At 44.6% G+C, this 23426-nt stretch overlaps 1 protein-coding gene across 1 annotated transcript in view; it reads left to right on the forward strand.

Moving 5' to 3' along the window:
- NEK10 (NIMA related kinase 10) overlaps window positions 1–23426 on the forward strand; it is a 319052-nt gene that overhangs the window by 40970 nt on the left and 254656 nt on the right. The window contains 3 exon segments of the mRNA XM_082637719.1: window positions 11600–11684; window positions 21470–21511; window positions 23169–23247. Of these exon segments, the coding sequence (XP_082493845.1) occupies window positions 11600–11684; window positions 21470–21511; window positions 23169–23247 (206 nt within the window).

Raw genomic sequence — 23426 nt, forward strand, 5'->3', positions numbered from 1 at the left:
ATGTGCTTTAGTATTTGTGGCTCGTGGGCTCTGGAGTGCAGACTCAGTAGTTGTGGTGCAAGGGCTTAGTTGCTCCACGGCATGTGTGATATTCCCGGACTAGGGCTCAAACCTGTGCCCCCTGCATTGGCAGGCAGATCCTTAACCACTGCGTCACCAGGGAAGTCCCTTGGGTTTGTTTTTGTAGGTCCTTTTTTTCTCTTGTGTTTCCCACTTAGAGAAGTTCCCTTAGCATTTGTTGTAGAGATGGTCTGGTGGTGCTCAATTCTCTTAGCTTTTGCTTGTCTATAAAGCTTTTGATTTCTCCATCAAATCTGAGTAAGATCCTTGCTGGGTAGGGTAATCTTGGTTGTAGGTTCTTCCCTTTCATCATTGTAATATATCGTGCCACTCATTTCTGGCTTGCAGAGTTTCTGCTGAGAAATCAGCTGTTAAGCTTATGGGAGTTCCCTCGTAGGTTGGTTGTAGTTTTTCCCTTATTCTTTTTTTTTTTTTTTTTTTTTTTTTTTTTTTGCGGTACAAGGGCCTCTCACTGTTGTGGCCTCTCCCGTTGCGGAGAACAGGCTCCAGACGCACAGGCTCAGTGGCCATGGCTCATGGGACTAGCCACTTCACGGCATGTGGGATCTTCCCGGACCGGGGCATGAACCCGTGTCCCCTGCATCAGCAGGTGGACTCTCAACCACTGTGCCACCAGGGAAGCCCCCCTTATTGTTTTTAATCATTTTTCTTTGTCTTTAATTTTTGTAAATTTGATTACTCTGTGTCTGTGTCTCGGCACAATTCTCCTTGGGTTTATCCTGCCTGGGACTCTCTGCGCTTCCTGGACTTGGGTGGCTATTTCCCATGTTAGGGAAGTTTTCAACTATAATTTCTTCAAATATTTTCTCAGGTCCTTCCTCTCTCTCTTCTCCTCTGGGACCCCTATAATGCAAATGTTGTTGCATTTAATGTTGTCCCAGAGGACTCTTAGGCTGTCTTCATTTCTTTTCATTCTTTTTACTTTATCCTGTTCCACAGCAGTGAATTCCACCATTCTGTCTTCCAGGTCACTTATTCGTTCTTCTGCCTCAGTTATTCTGCTATTGATTCCTTCTACTGTATTTTTCATTTCAGTTATTGTACAGTTCATCTCTGTTTGTTTGTTCTTTAATTCTTCTAGGTATTTGTTCTTTAATTCTTCTAGGTGTTTGTTAAGCATTTCTTGCATCTTCTTGATCTTTGCCTCCATTCTTTTTCCGAGGTCCTGGATCATCTTCAGTATCATTATTCTGAATTCTTTTTCTGGAAGGTTGTCTATCTCCACTTCATTTAGTTGTTTTTCTGAGGTTTCATCTTGTTCACTTCATCTGGTACATAGTCCTCTGCCTTTTCATTTTGTCTGTCTTTCTGTGAATGTGGTTTTCATTTCACAGGCTGCAGGATTGTAGTTCTTCTTGCTTCTGCTCTCTGCCCTCTGGTGGATGAGGCTATCTAAGAGGCTTTTGCAAGCTTCCTGATGGGAGGGACTGGTGGTGGGTACAGCTGGGTGTTGCTCTGGTGGGCAGAGCTCAGTAAAACTTTAATCCACTTGTCTGCTGATGTGTGGGGCTGAGTTCCCTCCCTATTGGTTGTTTGGCCTGAGGTAACCCATCACTAGAGGCTACAGGGTCTTTGGTGGGGCTAATGGTGGACTCTGGGAGGGCTCATGCCAAGGAGTGCTTCCCTGAACTTCTGCTGCCAGTGTCCTTGTCCCCACGTTGAGGCACAGCCACCCCCCACCTCTGCAGGAGACCCTCCAAAACTAGCAGGTAGGTCTGGTTCAGTCTCCTATGGGGTCACTTCTCCTTCCCTCTGGGTCCTGATGTGCACACTACTTTGTGTGTGCCCTCCAAGAGTGGAATTTCTGTTTCCTCCAGTCCTACCGAAGTCCTGCAGTCAAATCCGGCCAGCCTTCAAAGTCTGATTCTCTGGGAATTCCTCCTCCCATTTCCGGACCCTGAGGTTGGGAAGCCTGACGTGGAGCTCAGAACCTTCACTCCACTGGCTAGGCTTCTGTGGTATAATTGTTCTCCAGTTTGTGAGTCACCCACCCAACGGTTATGGGCTATGATTTTATTGTGATTGTGCCCCTCCTACCACCTCACTGAGGCTTCCCCTTTGTCTTTGGATGTGGGGTATCTTTTTTGGTGAGTTCCAGTGTCTTCCTTTTGATGATTGTTCAGCAGTTACTTGTGATTCTGGTGCTCTTGCAAGAGGGAGGCACGTCCTTCTACTCTGCCATCTTGAACAAATCTCCTCAACTGTATGTGCTTTTATGCAGTGTAGCATCCTTTAGAATGTTGTCTTTTTGTCTCCCTTTTGTTCTAAGTTTCACAACATTAAATATAGAAAGGAAGAAAATAAGCTTGTAGGCCTCAAGCTGATTCCTAACTTGGAGGAAATATCTAGCTCTTACATGTTAATTTCTCCTAAAATGTTATTTAGAGTTTATCCCAAACTTAAATTGTGTATACACACACACTATATGTATATATGCACACACAAAAGTGTCATCCAGTTAGAGCTGGAATGGACCCTGAAGACAAAATCCATTCCACCTCATTTGAGAGATCCAGTAACTGAGGGGCTGAGGCACAACCTTGACTGGTACTGTGTTCTCCTCCACCTTGCTGATTCTCTGGTTCTTTATTAGCCAAAGTATTGGGTTTGCCAAAAAGTGCCTTTGGTTTTTAAGAAAAAATAAAAGACACATTTTTCATTTTCAACAAGAACTTTATTGAACAATGTATTCATCCTTTTGTTCCACTACCTTCTGCCAGTTTTCAGACAACTTCATAATTCCATCTTCCCAAAACTTTTTATCTTTTTGAACAAAGAACTCTTCCAAGTGCCTTTTACAGTCTTACAGGGAATTGAAATTTTTTTCCATTAACAGAATTTTGTAAAGACTGAAATAAATGGAAATCTGTAGGTGCAATGTCCTGTGAATATGGCGGTTGAATCAGAACTTCCCAGCCAAGCTGTAACAGTTTTTGCCAGGTCATCAAAGAAATATGTGGCCTTGCGTTATTCTGATGGAAAATTGTGTATTTTCTGTCGACTAATTCTGGATGCTTTTCATTGAGTGCTGCTTTCAGTTGGCCTAATTGGGAGCAGTACTTGTTGGAATTAATTGTTTGGTTTTCTAGAAGGAGCTCATAATAGAGGACTCCCTTCCAATCCCACCATACACACAACATCACCTTCTTTGAATGAAGACCAGGCTTTGGTGTGGTTGGTGGTGGTTCATTTTGCTTGCCCCATGTTCTCTTCCATTCCACATTATTGTACAGTATCCATTTTTCATCACCCGTCCCAATTTGTTTAAAAAACGGAATGTTTTCATTACTTCGAAGTAGGGAATTGCATGTGGAAATACAGTCAAGAAGGTTTTTTTCGCTTAACTTATGGGGAACCCAAACATCAAAGTGATGAACATAACCAAGCTGGTGCAAATGATTTTCAACGCTTAATTTGGATATTTTGAGTATCTCCCATGTGGTAAAATGTTGATTGTTCTCAGTTAATATCTCGATTTGATTGCTATCAACTTCAACTGGTCTACTCAGCTGTGGAGCATCGTCCAATGACAAATCGCCAGCACAAAACTTTGCAAACCATTTTTGACACGTCCGATCAGTCACAGCACCTTCTGCATACACTGCACAAATCTTCTTTTGCGTTTCAGTTGTGTTTTTACCTTTCTTGAAATAATAAAGCATAATATGCTGAAAATGTTGCTTTTTTTCTTCCATCTTCAATATTAAAATGGCTACACAAAAATTAGCCAATTTTGATGTCTTTTTTTAAATGCATGCTGGTATGACAGCTGTCACATACAATCTAACAAAATTGTTTCGAATTAAGTTAAAGACAACTAAGTGCTACTAGAGCCATCTTAGGGAAAAAAACCTGAACAAACCTTTTGGCCAACCCAATATGTTTAAAATTGGTTTTCAGGTTTACCCCACAGAAAGTGTCACTTGGGCTTCCCAAGTGGCGCAGTGGTTGAGAGTCCGCCTGCTGATGCAGGGGACATGGGTCCATGCCCCGGTCCGGGAAGATCCCACATGCTGCGAAGCGGCTGGGCCCGTGAGCCATGGCCGCTGAGCCTGTGCGTCTGGAGCCTGTGCTCCGCAATGGGAGAGGCCACAACAGTGAGAGGCCCGTGTACTGCAAAAAAAAAAAAAGAAAAGAAAAGTGTCACTTGAGTAATTATGTTCTCTCTTTTCTACTATTTACTACTGCTTCTTGTGAAACTCATTCACTTGGATGTCTAACAAGCGTGAAATTAAAATGTTCCCACCTTCCCAGGAAAGGACTGCTTGTTGGCCACATGTAAGCACCAGAACCTGTTTTAAACCTGATCAAATCAGTAAGTGACAACTTCCCATCAGTACGTGAGCTTCTGAGAGCCAGGGAGTAAGCTGGAACACATTCCAGGAATCCCCTTTCCATGGCTAAAATCAATCAGTCCCCAAAAAACCCCACTTATGAAAGTCCACCCGTTCCTGAACTCCTCTATCAGCTTTGCTTTGAGAGACTAAAGTACAGCTCTCTCCTGCTATAAATTAGTCTTTTCTTTCACGTATTGATTGGTGGACTTGTTTGGACATCTCAAAACTAACATGCCAAAAACGGGACTTTTGATTTCTCTTACTCAACTTGCCTTCCTCTCAACTTTAGTCTTTCCCAGCTATTAACCTAGTCCTAACTGCCACTGTCTCTTGCTTGGACCGTTGCAGTGGGCTAACTGGGCTCTTGGCTTTGACCCTTGACTCCCTTATGGTATGGTGTTCCTAACATCACATCCAAAAGGGTCTTTTCAGAATTTCTGTCACATAATGTCAGTCCTCTGCTTAAAGCCTTCCCATGACTTTCCAGAATAGAAAGTCCAAAATCCCTATTCCTATTCTACAAAAGACCTACAGAACTGGCTCCTACCACCTCTGTAACTTCAGCTCCTATTATGCTGTCTTTGCTCAGTTTTTTCCAGCCCCCAAGGGCTTCCTTGCACAAACCAGTGCACTCCTGCTCAGGAACTAGATACTTAACTCTTTTGCTGTTCTGACCTTGACTCACTCCTCAGTTCACTCAGATGCTAACCGTATCAGAAAACCCTTCTCTGACTCTCCTAAAATAGCATTCTCAGGACTCCCTGAACCCTTAACTTTAGGGTTGTTTTTCTCTGGTCACCACCTGATGTGCAGTTTTGTTTGTTTGTGTGTGTTATTGGTCTTCTTTCTCTAAATGGTAACCTCTGTGAACACAAGGTCATGGTTTTGTCCAGGCTATAGTCCTGGGCGTGTAACAGTGCCTGGCTCCCAGTAGGTGATCAGCAAATATCTGAAAGCATTCAATCTCTGAAACTTTCACCAGCCATGGAGAAGAAACAGCTAGAACATTCCTTTCTACTCAATATCTGTCTGACTTTTGGGACCAACATGACGAATTGGATGGACCTCTGACTGGGTGTCTTTTCTGGGCCAGGTTTAATGGATGACACTACCCATTAAGAATAGTGGAACAGGGCTTCCCTGGTGGCACAGTGGTTGAGAGTCCGCCTGCCGACGCAGGGGACACGAGTTCGTGCCCCAGTCCAGGAACATCCCACATGCCGCGGAGCGGCTGGGCCCGTGAGCCATGGCCACTGAGCCTGCGCATCCGGAGCCTGTGCTCCGCAACGGGAGAGGCCCACGTACCGCAAAAAAAAAAAAAAAAAAGAATAGTGGAACAAGTCAGCAAAGATTCCTTAAATACTCATTTATAATTCATTTCTTCACGTTTTCTTATTCCTTTTAAGTTTTATATGTCTATTTTGATGTGAATTTTGCTTTTACAACTATCCAAAAAAATAGGGCTCTGTCGTATGAATTTGAGGTAATATATATACTGAAACAGGTTTGAATTTCTCCACTTTTAAATTTTTAGTGAAAGGTGGTAGTTTTTTGGTGGTGGTTGTTTTGTGCGTTAATGAAAAGGGCAATCTAAATAACACCTCCTCTGAAGATGCTGCTTTTTCTGGGTGAGAGCCAGCTGAGGTTGTGACCTCTGGCATTTGCATCAGCCCCTGGATGGAGTTAACCCCAGACCGTGTGACTCTCAGTGCTCAGTCCTGCAGCTTTGTGACTCTCACATCACATACTGGTTTCTTCAACTGCATGGGATGGTGAAACCCCAACTACCCTTTCTCTTTTCAAATGCTATGTCTTTGGTGGTACCATTTTTCCTTCTCTTTTTTTATACTGATAGCAGAATATGGCATCTGATGCCGAAAGCGATGTGGCAAGTGGTCGTGGACAAAGGCCATGGGGCCTGGTCATACTGCCATGTGGTAATAGTCCTGTGAAAGCAGTGGCAAAAGTTCAGTCACAAGAGGGGATAAATATTTGCCTGGTCATGAATCTGCTGCTGTGCAGCTGCTCTATTGGAACACAGCCTCCAGGGAAACACTCAGAGCTACCTCAGGAGACCCCTCACCACTGTGCAGAACATGCCTGCCCCCGCAGTAGACGTGTCTAAGAGCCCCTTTCTGTGCCAGGTGGAGGTGGGGGATGCGGGAGCCCTGGCCTGGGAGTCAGGGCCCAGCTCTGCTACCTATGCGCGCTCTTGGACCCGTCACCTGGCTCCTCCTCAGTCAAACAAAGGCAGCCATCTTTAGAGTCTGTCATTATTATTCTCTGTAATCCTCTGCTTACACTAGACTCAGTGTGTTTCCTAGTCCCCCCGACTCTTGGCAAACAGAGCTCTATATCACCTTACAGAACATGCCATTCCCCATGAACAGCAGAGCTCCAGCCAGTGAGCCAGGTCCTTGGGTGAGGGGGGAGGTTGAGGGCTGGAAGCCATGGAGGGAACAACTGCTCCTCAGAGGTCAGTGCTCAGAGGGGAAGCCCTGCAGGACCCAGACACCAGGAACTCTATTTACATTTACAACAGGCCAGAATCACATAGAAATATTAATAGCTTTGGGCCACAGTTCCTAAATCGTAGAACAAAAAAAAATGCCATTTGCTTGGAACAGAACTTTGAGACTTTTCTGGAACTCTTCATTTGTTTACACTCCTTTTATGGTAAAAACAAAACAAAAACCGTTCCGGAATTCTTTTTCTTTTCTTTTCTTTTTTTTTTTTTTTTTAGAGGTGAGAAGAAACAGAACAAAAAACCTTTTCATATTTAATGTGAAAAAACATTCGAAAGGCCTTGGACTTTCCTCATGAAATTGTATATTCTTAACAGGAAAAATTTCAAGTACACACGTATTTGTAGTGTGAGTCATCTCTCAATATGTCCCATGGCTTTTCCTCTTAAATAATGAAGAGCAGCCAGCATTAAACCTCGGGAGGTTACCAGCAGCTTTTGCAACTGGATCATTATTCCTGTTTAGATCTTTGGGATGTAGTGTCTGCATTGTACTGCAGGCTACATGCTATCTTTAGCTGACCCCAGCACCTGGAAGGGAAACTAGTCATGCGCCATCCCTCTACTTATGAGATTAAAGGTATTCTCTCTCTAATAGGAGCCTCAGAATAACCACATCCTTACAAGTGTTCCCAGAGGTGATTGTTTTAAATTCAAAATGTACTTCAAATTTGCATTATTTTTCCCAGTACAAGGAACTTAGGATGAAATACAGTGCAGCTTCCCACTGTGGCCTTGGATAATTCTGCCTGGCTGCAGGCCTTAGATGGGTTGAGTCCTGCCTTTATTTTCAGAAGAAACTGAGCTTTGTCTCCATAGCAGAGGTGTCACTGTCATGGTGCCCTGGCTATAGGAGGGCTGTGATGTTGCTGGTGGCTGTGGCAGGCAGCTCTTGCCAGGAGCCTTGGTGATGGCAGGAGGAGTGACTCCCAGCCAGTGATGTTCTTGGGACATCTTGCTCAACCTCCATCTGCAGAGCCAGGTCTCTGCTGGGGGCTCTAATTTATAAGAAGCAGTCAAACATCCTTGGGAATATAAGGCTACGGGAAAAGCATATTTCCAACTTCCTTCCCATGAGCTAAGTTAGTAGATGGAAGGAACAGTGAGTGGCCTGGGGCGGAGTGTAAGGGGGCTTGGCTGGGGGTGACACCTCCAGTGGCAGGAACCACAGATGTTTGGCTTGCCTTCTAGGAGGGTGTGTCTTGTGCACTCAGGTCTGAGATGGGCAGGTTTGGGCCAGAGTTGAATTTGAATTTCTCAGGATTGTGGAAGAGTCAAAGTTGTATTTCCCACCAAATGTCAAGGATCAATATCGGACAAGCCAAGCAGTGGTTGGCTTGGGACTGCAGCTCAAGTAAATGCTTCACTTGACTGAGGGACAGATCTTTAAAGTATCCTAACTTTGCTAACCAGCTCAGCTGTGGAGGTGGGAGAGGGTGGGAGAAATTATGTGGCTTCTAGTCCAAAGTAGCTTCCATTATCTTTCTCTGTTTTTCTTGGCTATGTATGAAATAGCAGACACATTTTGTTTGAGGTTTTTGTTAACATTTGCACCCAGTGCCACTGTTGGGCTAGTTTGGAGGACAATGTAAGACGTGTCACCTGGCAGGGACTAACTTCCGCAGGTGATGCAGGCAGGTCCAGTGCTCGGCAGTGCTCAGACCCCCTTCCTCACCTCAGGAGTCCAGGCTGTGCTGTGTTGGTGGCTTCTGCACCTTGACATACACTTTGGTTATAACAACTGCGTGTGACTGGCCTTATGTCATGTCGGAGGACATCTATATAGTTGTATGGGAGGTTCCAGTGTTAAAAAGTCACAGAAGGCTGCTTCATGGGAAGCACCAAAAGGCACAGGTTTCCAGCCCAGCCCAGCCATGTTATGAGAGGGTCAGTGTGTCTGAGAGAGCATGGGTGGGGGCAGTGGAGAGCAGGGGGAATGAGGTCTGAGAGGCAGTGGGGAGGCCGGGTCCTGTAGGGCCTCAGGGGCCATGAGGACTGAGTGAGAGGAGAAGTGTTGGACGAGGGCAGGGGAGGGTGTTTGTCTCCTTGGCAGACGTGTGAAGATTGAAGTTGGGGACAAAGATGGAAGCAAGAAAGCCAGATGGGAGGCTTTTGCAATAGTTCAAGCAAAAGATGATGGTGGCTTGAACCAGGGTCATAGAAGACGAGGGAGTGAGAAGTTGATCTTGGAGAGACAGCGGTGAGTGGTCTTGAAGCGGGATCTTATTTCCCTGCCTAGGAATTGGAGCTGCATAGCCTGAATGAAAACCAGGAATCCTAGCTGCTAGTCCAGCAGGGGCTGGAGGCTAGAAGCAAAGTTCCCCTGGCTCTTGCCCCTGCTTGAAAGCAAGAATGAATCAAGGAGGCAAAAACAGGTACAAAGTTTATTATTAGAGACACAGCACAACATGTGGAGAACACACAGAGAAACAGTGTATTTAGACAGAAGCAAAACAGGAGTACACACCTGGAGAGAAAGGGTGTGGGCATCCTCCTGAATGAGGAATGCAATAAAGAGGCGGCTAAATCATTTATATGGGGCGGTTCTTCTGGGTCTTCCTTCTCCTCTGGCCAGTTATCTCGCTTCTTTCCCCACACCTGACCTGCCCTACTGCCCTGCCCGATATGTGTGCACATCTTTTTGCCAAGATGGATTCCAGTGCAGAGGCTAACGGGGGTTTGACAGCACCTGTTATGGGATGATGTCGCCCCTTTTTGACCCCAAAGGAGCCTTCCTGCGCATGTGCAGTCAGGGAGGTTTCCTTGACTTCAGTAGTGATAGATGTGGTCGTTTTACCTCTTTACTCCCCCTCAGAGCTCAGCTCCTGCCACTAGCTCTGTCCTTGGCGTTTCCAGGGAAAACAAAGCTCCAATTTATTCTGCTTGACGAACTCCAGCTGCTCAGCCCAGGGGCCCATCTATCTCCTACCTCAAAGTGGTGGGAATGGGGAAATATTTTAAAGGTAGAGCAGACAGGATGTGCTGAGGGATTGGATGAAAGATGTGCGGGAAGTAGAGGAGGTGAGAAAACACCCAGGGTTTCGGTCTGATCAGCTGGAGGCCTGGAGGGGTGAGGCGTGTTTGTGTGTGGGGGGCGGCGGGGCATGAATTCAGTTTCAGATGTGCTGTCAGCTGAGACTCAGGAAGCCGTGGATCCCGGCCTCAGCCTGGGCTCTGTTCCTACAGGTTCATGGGCAGAAGCATACTCACAGAGTGCCACGAAAGGCCCTTCGCAGTCACACTCTGCAGCCTGAGTGGCAACACTGGAGCAGCCTGAAAAATTTCCCCAGTTTGAATTTTTTTTTACTACGAACTCTAACTGGCACAGAGCAGCTGAGCAGTGAAGTAGAAGCTGCTCGCGGAGGCACAGCAGCTGGGACGAGTGCTGGGTGTGCCGATGACCCCACCCCAGAGCAACTGGGGTGCCACGCCGACCATTCTGCTCCCTCGAGCTGGAACCCACTGAGCGAGCCGTGCCTGCAGTGAGCCCCAGCCATGCTGGTGGCCCCTGTGACTCGGGCTTCAGTCGAGGACTGGGTGGCAGCACCCATGTGAGCGGCTGGGCCCTGGCACCCCAGCTCTGGTGTTTTGAGTCCACTTTGCCCGCAGGCCCGGAGAGCAGCAGTGCCTGAGAACTTGCTCCCTCGTCCCTGTTGCAGCCCCACCCCCCACACACTGTGACAGCCATTTTGGGAGCAGGAAAGCCAGGGTGCTTGCCTCCGTGAGGGTGGGGGGTCCTTGGAGGTGAGGCTGGCACAGAAGGGCCCTTGCCCACTGGCTTCCCCACTCACCCCTGCTCTCCACTCTAGGTGGACTCCCCGAGAGCGTGTCCTCAATCACTCACACACACACCAGTCTTCATGGAAGAGTCTGCTTCCGGGAAGACTGATCTAAGGTGTAAGAAAATATTTCATCACGATGTTTCCCACAGGGAGCGCTGAAGTGCCCTGGGGGCTGCAGAGAACCCTCAGGGGTGTTGTGGGATATTTTTAAATTTCAAGGAAAACAGCAATGATACACAACATCTGTCAGACACAGTGCAAACTATTCAGGTAGTTACAGTTTCCACATTAGATTGTACTGCCTTCCCTTAGATGATGGCTTACTTTTCTGTAGCTGGGTTTTCAGTGGTTACTGTGATAAAAAAGCAAGTGCCCTGGGAAAGTCAGGTGGAAGAGGGAATGGAGGTAATGGTGTTAGATCTGATTCCAAGGCTGGAGAAGTTGTTTAGTGTCCACAGGTGCACACACCCCATTAGTAAGTAAATGTGATTCAGAATAAAATAAAAATACTTTTCTTTTAGTGTCTGTGTATTATTTTTTTCAAATGGATACTAAGTTATCAGGGTATCAAGTCTTTTAAAGTTGAACCCTTTAGCTATTTCTTTTGGTCAGGGACTGCCGTGAGTCAGTAAGGGCCCTGAGAACCAAATAATTTTGGGGACCTCTACTTTGTAGTGACAATGACAGTTTCTATGTGTTTTGTATTAAAATGGGTCAAGTGTTCAAGAATCAAATAACAGTCCCCACTGCAGACTGTTTGAGGTAAACTAATGCTCTTCTTAAAGATGTTTTTTATTCTTCTTGCATTGTTCATGAACTGTCATGTTGGCCTTTAAACATGAACAAACATGTTCTCTTTTGTCTTCTTCTTTCAGAGAGTGGGTTGATCAAGCCCCATGTCTTCATTTTCTGAGAGTATTAATTTGTCTGAGACTTCTAATGAGGGATCCATGTTATCAGGTTGGTCGCAAAAAATAAAAATATTTTTTACTTGTTTGAAGATGAAAAAAAACCCTGGTGGGCTAGCATGGTAACTTTTTTTTTTCCTCTCTCACAACTCAGTAGTTTCCAAATTTGGGAAGTATCTCACCTGCTATTTAAAATGATAGGAGAGAAGTGATTTAATGGGGACAAAAACACCTGTATATTTCTACTCTATTACCTATGGGATGAAGTGGATTGAACTTCGGGTCTATGCTTGCATTACCTCCTGGCATTTTAAACTATAGTCAGTTTGGAGATGTGTACACTTGGCCACACATTCGAGCATGTTTATGCCAAGCAGCTCACTAGGTCAAAGTCAGCAGCGACAAGTGGGGGCTTCCTCAGGGGGCTCCAGGGGCAGTGAGTGGGAAAGGCAGGGGCTGCAGCTTTGGTAGCTGCTCCAGAGTCATGCTTGTCCCAGAGTCCAGCCTCAGACCCTGAGTTAGAGGTGAGCAAGGGGCCTCCCACTTGTCTCAGAGGAGGTGCCTGCAGGCAGGAGTCTCCCCTCCTCTCACTAGTTAGTTAAATGTGCGGCCCTAGTTTAGTGCCTCTCAAACTTTAAAGTGCAGAGGAATCACCTGGGGATCTTGTAAATGCGGATGTGGATTCTGTCGTTGTACCCTGAGATCCACGATTCTGCTGAGGCCACTGGTTCATGGCCCACATTTTGATTAGCAAGAACTTAGTGCTTTAGCAGTGAGGCTCTAAAGAAAGGCTTACCTAACACTTCACCTGGATCGTGAAAGTTGTTCCATCTAGTCTCAGCTGCTAAGATAGCTGCTTTTATAAAGCAGAAGTTCCTAAACTTTCTGCACATCAGGAACACTTGGAAGACTTAAAGATTGCTGGCACTCGCCCCCACAGTTTCTGATTCAGTAAGTTTGGGGAGGGCCTGGAAATCTGCATTTCTAACAACTTTTCCCAGGTGATGCTGATGCTGCTGGTCAGGGGACCACAGTTTGAGAACACAGGCAGAACCACTGCCCAATCAATTTGGAGAAGCCTCCAAATTGCTTATGAACCATTACTGTTTCTTCTTGCCAGTGTTAAATATCTAAAGAGCATTCTTACTATCCTTATTATTCATACATGCTTCAGTCATTTGCACAGATTATTTTTTTTCCTAAGAAGTATCTCCTTTTATGCCCTGTCCTGATAAGCTACTGGGATGCTCAGACCACTCTGAAGCTCTTTTATTTTGGATTCAGTTTTATTGATGAATTATTATTTGAGTCAGAATAATAATAATAATTTCATTACCCCAATAACCATCTTTTCCAAACTTGGCATTTAAAAAAAAAAGTGTTCTGGTACTAGCCAGCTACAGAGCCTGCTCTGATTTGAGTCTCCTGGGATTCGTGATGGCTTCAATCTTTTCTTTAGAAGAGTCACTCCCTTCCTCATTCCGTATTCTAAGCTGTCTTCGTGCTGTTCTAATTTAGCCAGCCACAGTCATTTGAATATATTGCATACTTCAAATGGCTTTCTGTCCTGGTTGCTCACAGTTTTCTGGGAATTTTCCTTTTCTCCTGTGAGAAAAGCTGTGTGGGTCATGCATGGTGAGGGTGGGCCATGTGCTCCACTTTGCCTGGGTCACCCCCATGAGCTCCTTGTCCGCAAGTCATTATTAATAGCCCCTGTACACCCCACAGGCCTCAGCTTGGGTAAGAACACTGTGTATATAATATTAATATAACTATTCATGGAAGAAGGTGGATTTTTAGGAGAAGGTCTAGTTTTTTGACTTATAGAAGTTAGCAAAATATTTGCCTTTGACATGTTTGCTCAGAGAATTGATGGCCCTTGTGTCATACTCTGCTAATCTTCATCTAAAGTATTGCCTTTCTTAATCTAGTTCTTGATGGGCTGGAACAATGTTGACTGGATTGCCCTCTAAAGGAAAGAATCCCATGACCTCTTTGCTTATGGGATTTTATGACCAAAACACGTATGAAGCCAAACCTCCCATTGATTTCCAGTCTTTCCATAGAAGGGGTTGCTCCCTGAATCTCTCCTCCTGGCACTCTGTCCACAAAGAGGAGCAGTTGTTTAACATCGTAAGTTGCCAAGAATTTTTGGCCGAAGTCACGTAACAATGCTGGGGTTTACTACAACCTGTGCCAACAAATGTCAGCACGCCTCTGCCCTCACGAGGCCTTCCCTTCCTCTCTTGGTGAATCAGTACTGCAGGATCCATAGTGGCTGTTCCAGACCATCTCCACTTCTCATACCCAGACCCCTCCTACCCCTGTCATTCTTATCAGATTACATCATTACCTGTTTTACAGGCAAAACTGAAGCCATCCCAGTAGGAGTGTTCGTATTTTCTTTGTCGCTTGAAATATTCAGATTATCATGCACCTTTGCGTCCCTTCTTATTTCTGAAGAAAACCCTCCTCCTTGCCAAGGTTCAGCCTTCCATCTGTTTTCTTTGTTACAGTGTCAGTGGCTCCCTTTCTGTTTTCTCTTATCATAAAATGCCCTCTTCTTGACCTGCTATCCCCTCAAGCCTTCATCTCACCTTCATCACTGCATTCATTGAAAGGTCACACTATAGGTCTTGAACTCACTCCGTTTCTTTTACAACTGATATGTTGTAGAACTTTTCATTGAATATTATGTACAAGGTTCTCTCTGGAAGTCATTTAGGAAGATCATGGTGGGCCATGATCCAGTCGTCATTTCTTGACCCAGAGGCTCCAGTATATGCTTAATGGAGGTTCCAGCAAGAAAAGAGTGGAAGAGATGAAAGAGAAGCCATTTTTAAATATAAATTGCTTAGTTTTCATAATTAAAGGGTGATATATGTTTGGAGATTTCAAGTGTAGTTGGAGTTCCAAGCAGGATAAAGGTAAAAGTCCACCTGGACTCCTTACACTAAGGCTGGCATAACACATTGCTTATCAAGGATAAAGGGAAAATCCTTTTTTTGGTTAAATTTATTTATTTATTTATTTATTTTTGGCTGCATTCAGTCTTCGTTGCTGCGCACGGGCTTTTCTCTAATTGTGGTGACCGGGGGCTACTCATCGTTGCCGTGCTCAGGCTTCTCATTGCAGTGGCTTCTCTTGTTGCGGAACACAGGCTCTAGGCACACAGGCTTCCGTAGTTGTGGCACGTGGGCTCAGTAGTTGTGGCTTGCGGGCTCTAGAGTGCAGGCTCAGTAGTTGTGACGCACGGGCTTAGTTGCTCCACGGCATGTGAGATCTTCCCGGACCAGGGCTTGAACCCGTGTCCCCTGCATTGGCAGGCGGATTCTTAACCACTGCGCCACCAGAGAAGTCCTAAGAAAAACTCTTAAAAGCCCCTAAGCTACATTTACATCAGCTACAACAATAAAAGGAGAGTAGAGCTGCGTGGCCTTCTCCCCCCTGCCCTTGCACCCCCAGCCTCTCTTTAGCAACCCATACCCTTTGCCACATTTTCTGTTTGCCTTCACTGATCCTGAGAACCTCTAGCTCTTACTCATCATTTTTTCTTTTTCTTTCTTCTGTATTATTTACTTGCTCCTTTTTATTTTTTTTATTTTATTATTATTTTTTTAATTTTTATTTTTGCTTTACGTGGGCCTCTCACTGTTGTGGCCTCTCCCGTTGCGGAGCACAGGCTCCGGACGCACAGGCTCAGCGGCCATGGCTCACGGGCCCAGCCGCTCCGCGGCGTGTGGAATCTTCCCGGACCGGGGCACGAACCCGTGTCTCCTGCATCGGCAGGCGGACTCTCAACCACTGCGCCACCAGGGAAGCCCTACTTGTTCCTTTTTAAAATTCTGCCTTCCTACATGTTAACCTTCCCCAAAGTTATTTTCTTCGTCATCTCCTCCCCTATTTTCCAAGCTCTTGGCTTCAACTATCATTTTGTTGTTGTTGTTCTTTGCTCACAAGCACATATCTCCAGCCTTAGACTTTTCCATTCATTTAAGTCCCAAATTTCCAGGTATATGTTGGGCAGCGATCCTGATGACACAGTAGCACAGTGGTTCTCAAGTGTGATCTGGTGACCGTCATCGGTCTCTGAAACTCTTCCAGGGGTCCCACAAGGTCAAAAGTATCTTAAAAGTGATGCTACAGTGTTATTTGCCTTTCCACTCTCACTCTCTTACAGCTGTGCAGTGGAGTTTTGTAAAGGCTACAGGATGTGTAATGACGGAACATATGCTTGTGTACTCTTGTGTTTCAAAAATTCCTCACTTTTAATGTCTAATATGGTATATATAAATAGATAGAACCCACATAAACAGAAGCTCTTTGGGATTCTCAGTAATTTCTAAGTGTGTAAAGGAATACAGCTGTCAAAGGGTTAGAGAGCCTGATTTGCACAGGACCCTCAGTAACTGCACAGGGTCCTCTTCGTCCTCCCTCTCCTCCAACCTGCAGAGTCAGCTCCTGATTCTGTTAATGGCACCACCTTTCCTCCAGACTCCAAGGCAGCAAACTTCTCCTCACCCCCTACGAGCCTTTTAGAAGAGTAGTTACTAATACACCTGGAAAGATATGTAAAGGCCAGGGCATAGGGGGGCCTTCAACTGAGACGGAGGGATGAGAGGTGTGGAACCCTGATGGCAGAGGCATGGGTGGTGGGTCAGGGCACAGCACTCAGAGCTCACTGCTCTGCTGGCCGAGAGGCCCAGGGGAGCGTGTCTAAGGGCCCCAATGCTCTGGGCCACAATGACATCGTGCTGGACTGACAACAGCCAGATTGGTGTTGCAGGGTGCTCCATTGTTCTATATCGTTTTTATCAGTATTATGTTATTGTATCATTTTTTAAAAAAGAGAAAATTTCTGGGAATGGGTAGAGCAAGGACGTTTGTTCACATGTGGCTCATTGAACTGAACTTCAGATTGATGCGGATTTTCTCCAGGCCATTAGTTTCAGAAGTCCAGAGCCCAGTCCCATGAGCCTCCAGCCCGTGCTGGGGAGGAGGGCTGAGGTGGGGAAGGGCACGCAGTCCTGTTTGCTTTTCAGATCAGTAACCAGGACTGCTGAGCCCAGGGGTGTGCGTGCCTCGTGGTCTTCTCTCCCATAGACGCTGGCAGGTTAGAGCAGGCATGTCCCCGCCATGCTCCAGTCTCTGTCGGGGCCTCAGGCCTCGGGCCTCGGGAAAAGTGTTTGTTTAACAAATGGAGGGTAACTGCTTGAGTGCGTTTTCCCCTTATTGTACTTTATAGCCGTGCTTCTCTCACGGTGCTCCACAGGACTTGGTCAGTATTCTGTGAAAAGAAGTGTGCTCTGCCCGGTGATATGTAGGAAAGCTGCACACGGGTTCTCCCACTAGAGACTTACAGTGCACGGCAGCATATTAAAGCTCTGAGGAGTTTTTAATTTTACTGAGGAGTTTTAATCTACGATAAGATAATTTGTTAACATTCTGTTTAACCTACCATTTGATCATGAATTTTTTTTTTTTTAAGAATACCTAGTACCACCCACTGCACAGAATAAAATGATTATTCTCAGGAGAGAGTTTGGGAAACATGGGGTTAGTTCCATATTGTTAACATTGATTGTTGGATAGATATATTTTTGTCAAGGTAAACATTTAAAGATGACCATGACCAATCATTTAACCATTATTCTCTCCCTGGTGTCTTCTCCTTCCCAAGCTTCAAATTTGAATTTCTTTTATGTCAGCAATGCCAGATTTCAGTCTTCTGCCCTGGCCTCATTTTTCCCTGGCCTGTTGTTCTTTTGTCACTTAGGTACACCACCAGTAACTCAGCACGTCCAGACTCAGTCTCCTTGTCTACCCAGCCTATTCTCCCCTTCCTGGGTTCATTGTGTCCTTGCCCCCAGTCACCCTGGCTCGCAGACGGAGATGCATCCTGCACTCCCTTCCTGCCCTTGGCCCTTTCATGCCCAGTTGGTCACACCACTGCCAAGACACCCCACCTGTCCATTCCCTTCTCGCTGCCCCTGCCAACCCACAGGGCTTCCCTTCACGCCCCTGCCTCTCCAGTTCATTCTAAGACTAGAGGGACGATGTGCTCACGGCTGATTCTGATCGGCCCTTGTTCGCACCTTTTCATCAGGCCCGAATGGCAAAGTTCAAATTCAGGCTCATGTCCCAGTCTGAATGGACATGTCCAGTTTATCTCACCCTATTTTTCTAACATTATTCCCAAAGATTCCCCTCATGGTGTTAGGGAGGTGCTTTTCACAGTAATAGAACATCTTGATGTTCTTTCTATGCAACTTCTATGCACTTTTGAGCCTCTTTGCTCTCTTTGCTTGGAATCCCCTTTATTTCCCCCTCTCCCCCCATGTCTTCTCAGCACATCTATCCATCCTTCTAAGCCCATTCAGAGGCTACCACCCTTACAAAGTTTTCCTTAGTCCTCTCAGCGGGCTATTATATCCCTCCTCTGCAGCATCACAGCACCTCATGTATAACTTTCTTATAACACTTACCAAATTCTGTCTTAAATTCCAGTGATTTGTATATCTGCCTTATGCTTGCTTGCAGCTCAGTGAAGTCAGCCTCTGTCATATACATATTTGTGTCCCCTTCAGAGCCTAACCCAAGGATCTTACCTAACAGGAATGAAAAAATATATTTGTTGAAAAAATATGTGTCTTTTTATGGCTGAGTAATATTCCATTGTATATATGTACCACATCTTCTTTATCCATTCATCTGATGATGGACACTTAGGTTGCTTCCATGTCCTGGCTATTGTAAATAGAGATGCAATGAACATTTTTTTTTAACATCTTTATTGGAGTATAATTGCTTTACAATGGTGTGTTAGTTTCTGCTTTATAACAAAGTGAATCAGTTATACATATACATATGTTCCCATATCTCTTCCCTCTTGCGTTTCCCTCCCCCCCACCCTCCCTATCTCACCTCTCTAGGTGGCCACAGAGCACCGAGCTGATCTCCCTGTGCTATGCGGCTGCTTCCCACTAGCTATCTATTTTACGTTTGGTAGTATATATATGTCCATGCCACTCTCTCGCTTTGTCACAGCTTACCCTTCCCCCTCCCCATATCCTCAAGTCCATTCTCTAGTAGGTCTGTGTCTTTATTCCTGTCTTACACCTAGGTTCTTCATGACCTTTTTTCTTTTTTCTTAGATTCCATATATATGTGTTAGCATACGGTATTTCTTTTTCTCTTTCTGACTTAACTTCACTCTGTATGACAGACTCTAGGTCCATCCACCTCACTACAAATATCTCAATTTCGTTTTTTTTTATAGCTGAGTAATATTCCATTGTATATATGTACCACATCTTCTTTATCCATTCATCCGGTGATGGACACTTAGGTTGCTTCCATGTCCTGGCTATTGTACATAGAGCTGCAATGAACATTTTGGTACATGACTCTTTTTGAATTATGGTTTTCTCAGGATATATGCCCAGTAGTGGGATTGCTGGGTCATATGGTAGTTCTATTTGTAGTTTTTTAAGGAACCTCCATACTGTTCTCTGCAGTGGCTGTATCACTTTACATTCCCACCAACAGTGCAAGAGGGTTCTCTTTTCTTCACACCCTCTTCAGCATTTATTGTTTCTAGATTTTTTGATGATGGCCATTCTGACCAGTGTGAGATGATATCTCATTGTAGTTTTGATTTGCATTTCTCTAATGATTAATGATGTTGAGCATTCTTTCATGTGTTTGTTGGCCATCTGTATATCTTCTTTGGAGAAATGTCTATTTAGGTCTTCTACCCATGTTCGGATTGGGTTTTTTAAAATGAAATTGAGATATTTGTAGTGAGGTGGATGGACCTAGAGTCTGTCATACAGAGTGAAGTAAGTCAGAAAGAGAAAAACAAATACCATATGTTAACACATATATATGGAATCTAAGAAAAAAAAAAGGTCATGAAGAACCTAGGGGTAAGATGGGAATAAAGACACTGACCTACTAGAGAATGGACTTGAGGATATGGGGAGGGGGAAGGGTAAGCTGTGACAAAGTGAGAGAGTGGCATGGACATATATACACTACCAAATGTAAAATAGATAGCTAGTGGGAAGCAGCCGCATAGCACAGGGAGATCAGCTCGGTGCTTTGTGACCACCTAGAGGGGTGGGGTAGGGAGGGTGGGAGGGAGGGAGACGCAAGAGGGAAGAGATATGGGAACATATGTATATGTATAACTGATTCACTTTGTTATAAAGCAGGAACTAACACACCATTGTAAAGCAATTATACTCCAATAAAGATGTTAAAAAAATATGTAAGTAGTTCTAAAATGTTATTTTTATTTTTATATGTATAAAATTTCTACCATAATTAATGATAATGTGTACAATATTCTTACGTTCTTTAATTATAGGTCTTCTAAAGTGAATAGCAATCATGGGAATTCAAATTAATAGGTGGTCATAGAACGATTTTTAATTGAGTTATAAATGTACCTTTATTCTTAATTTAAACAAGGGTATGTTGCTTCCAAATTCCCTTCACACAGAATAAGGAAACCTTGACCCAGGAGGCCTTGAGCCCCTGAGCCTTTCCTCAGCTGCCCACTCAGCTTCCGGGTAGAACGAGATAGCTCCCTCACAGTCACGTACTCATTGCCCTGAACTTTCCAGAGTTGGAATGTTGGCTAATGTTTGTATTTCAAATAACTTCTTTGTGTGCATAGAAAGTAAGGAGAGAGGTATCAATACAGAGTTACACAGGTTAGGGCCACCTGAAACCCATTAACCCCAAGATAAATGTCAGTGTGGGTAACCTGAGAGCATCGACTGTTAGGAGAGCTCCAAACCAGTTCCTTTCACAACTCCGGCCTCCCAGCACTCTCTCTCTTAATTAGCACTTTTCAGAAGTTTCATGCAGTGCCTTGTTATTGGGAATTGATTTTAAAGACCTATATCTGAGGACATTTTGCAACGATTATCCTTACATTAGTTTAGGGTATGGGTGTAATAAGACCATAAGCCACATCATTTTAAGGAGAAGCCCTGTTGTCTAGTCTACTACTAGGAGCAATGCTGCTCAGGTTTTATTGGGCGTGTGAATTACCCAGGGATCTTGTTGAAATTCATAGTGTCATTCAGCAGGTCTGGGGGGAGTAGGAGATTCTGCATTTCTCATCAGTTCCAGATGATATTTTTGCTGCTGGTCCATGGGCCACACTAGGCAGAGGCCTAGAGGAAGGTCCTGGAATTCAGTGATGCTGGATTCTTTTTTTTTTTCTTTTTTTTTGCGGTACACAGGCCTCTCACTGTTGTGGCCTCTCCCGTTGCGGAGCACAGGCTCAGCGGCCATGGCTCACGGGCCCAGCCGCTCCGCGGCATGTGGGATCTTCCCAGACCCGGGCACGAACCCGTGTGCCCTGCATCGGCAGGCAGACTCTCAACCACTGCGCCACCAGGGAAGCCAGATGCTGGATTCTTATCCAGGCTCTGTCACTTAGGCAAAATGGTTTACCATTCTGGGTCTTAGTTTTCCTACTCTGTAATGTGAGGGTGTTGAGGGGAATGGTATCTAACATCTTTTTCCAGCTCTAACATTTTATGATGACATGAGAGGAAGTAAAAAGAATTCAGAGGCAGGCTGCAGTTCTGAGCATACTTACATTCTCTTAATCTCAACCCAACTTTCATTCATATTTATTAATAACTTATCTTAAATATAGTATGACTGGCAAACATTAAAGTTTTCCATATTTATGTTAGAATGTGGGCCTTCAAAAAATAATTAAAACTCATAACTTAATAAATAGATTGCATGTAAAATACATTCCCCCCACCACTCTCATCTTTCATGTGTGTTCTGTTGTTTTTATTTTATCAGGAAATACTCCATAGCTTGGGTGGGATTGAAAACCTAGCTCAGGTAAGATTCCTTTTGTGGTGGCTGGTTTTCCCTTTCTCTTTTAGGTAGAGATTACACAGGTGTGTGACAGAAGATGTCTTTCTTACCTTAGCTGCCTGCCAAGGAGAGGAGCAGGCAGGGTTGTGAGTGTGAGCATGAGGCAGCATACACACAGAGCAGGGAGGGACTCGTGACATTTTCTCTTGGTTGATTGGGCTCACTTTACCCAGCCTGTTGAAATGAGAAATTTCTATCTATATAAAAGGTCACCTGTCTTTAGTTAGTAAAGAATATAAATAGATGTTGTCTGGCAGGCCCCAGGCCTCAGCATTGCACACAACAAATGGTGGGAGAAAATATTGGTTATGAAGATGTTCATAACTTTTTCACACAAAAAAGAATTGCTGTGCTCACTAAAATATTAAAAATAAATGACAATGTGAGGAATGATCTTGACTTCATTTATTTTTCTGCTTTGGTAACTACTGAGGGAACGTAAGGAGGTGAATATATATGCTGAGACAGTCCAACGTTTGGGCTTATTAATACAATAAAACAAAATTTCCAGGCATGGGAGCAGTTGAAACAACCCATTCTCCTGAAATCTATACCATGTATGGAAAGAATAATTTTCATAATAAACCCGTGGCCCTACAAACTCATTCTGAGTTATTAATGGATGATTAATTTTAATGGCAACTTAATATTAAATCTATTTTATTATTTTTTTATTCTTGGGAAATTGATAAAACATATCTTGTTTTAATTTTTATTTATTTATTTATTTATTTATTTATTTATTTATTTTGTGGTACGTGGGCCTCTCACTGTTGTGGCCTTTCCCGTTGCGGAGCACAGGCTCCGGACGCGCAGGCTCAGTGGCCATGGCTCACAGGCCCAGCCACTCCGCGGCATGTGGGATCTTCCTGGACCGGGGCATGAACCCGTGTCCCCTGCATCGGCAAGCAGACTCTCATCCACTGCGCCACCAGGGAAGCCCTTGTTTTTATTTTTAAGAAAATTTTTAATTGGCTAGAGGTTTAGCTCATTTAATGAAATAATCTTTAATAAAATTATATTGTAAAGGATCTTTTTATCCATTTTAATTTCATTAAAATGTCAGAAATTTATGTGTGTTTCTCTGAACTTAACTACAATCAGTCATCCACAGTGAGGGATTATTAGACTACCGCATACATTTCATTCTAATTATTGCTATCTGTTTGTATGCTGGTTAGATATAATTTAGGATATTATAAAACATAAGGTCGATAAAATATATGCAGAGTGTTATTAAAATTCTGCTGAAAAGTTACATTGAAGAATTAAAATTCTATGTACTATATTATTGCATCTTATTTGTATCTTATATTTGGAGGCTAAATTGCAACACAAATTTATTCAGTTAGGAGTCATCTTGGGACGTTTGAGAGTTTAAACAATCTTTCAAGGTCCCTCCCTCCACTTCGGGGCGTTCCACAGAAGCCAAGAACCCAGAAACCCACCCCCTTCTGCACTTGAGTGAAGCAGGCCCAGGGGCACCAAGTATTGTTTGGTGAGCCTGTTGTGCCACCTACAGCTCATTTTCAGAAGTGCACAACCTTTCCCCTCACCTGCTGTGTGCTTGAGCGTCCTCCCCTCTGACTCGCCTGTCGGTCTCCCTCTCCCCCCGCCGCAGTACATGGAGATCGTGGCCCACGGGTACCTCGGCTCCGGGGAGGCGCAGCACAGCATGGACAAGCTGGTCAACATGACGTGTAAGTGCGGTCCCGGGACGCAGCTGGCCTTCCGGGCATGCCGTTTGCAGCAGGGAAGGGGGAACACTTTGCATACTCACGGGGGTCCCCACACAGCTATGGGCTTCAGAGTCCATGCCAGCTGTTATGCTCAGTGGCAAAATGTACCCAGAGAGGAGATTTTTAGATCACAGTTCTTA

This window comes from Mesoplodon mirus (genome assembly GCF_964341445.2).
Source record: "Mesoplodon mirus genome assembly, chromosome: 12".
NCBI lineage: Eukaryota > Metazoa > Chordata > Mammalia > Artiodactyla > Ziphiidae > Mesoplodon > Mesoplodon mirus.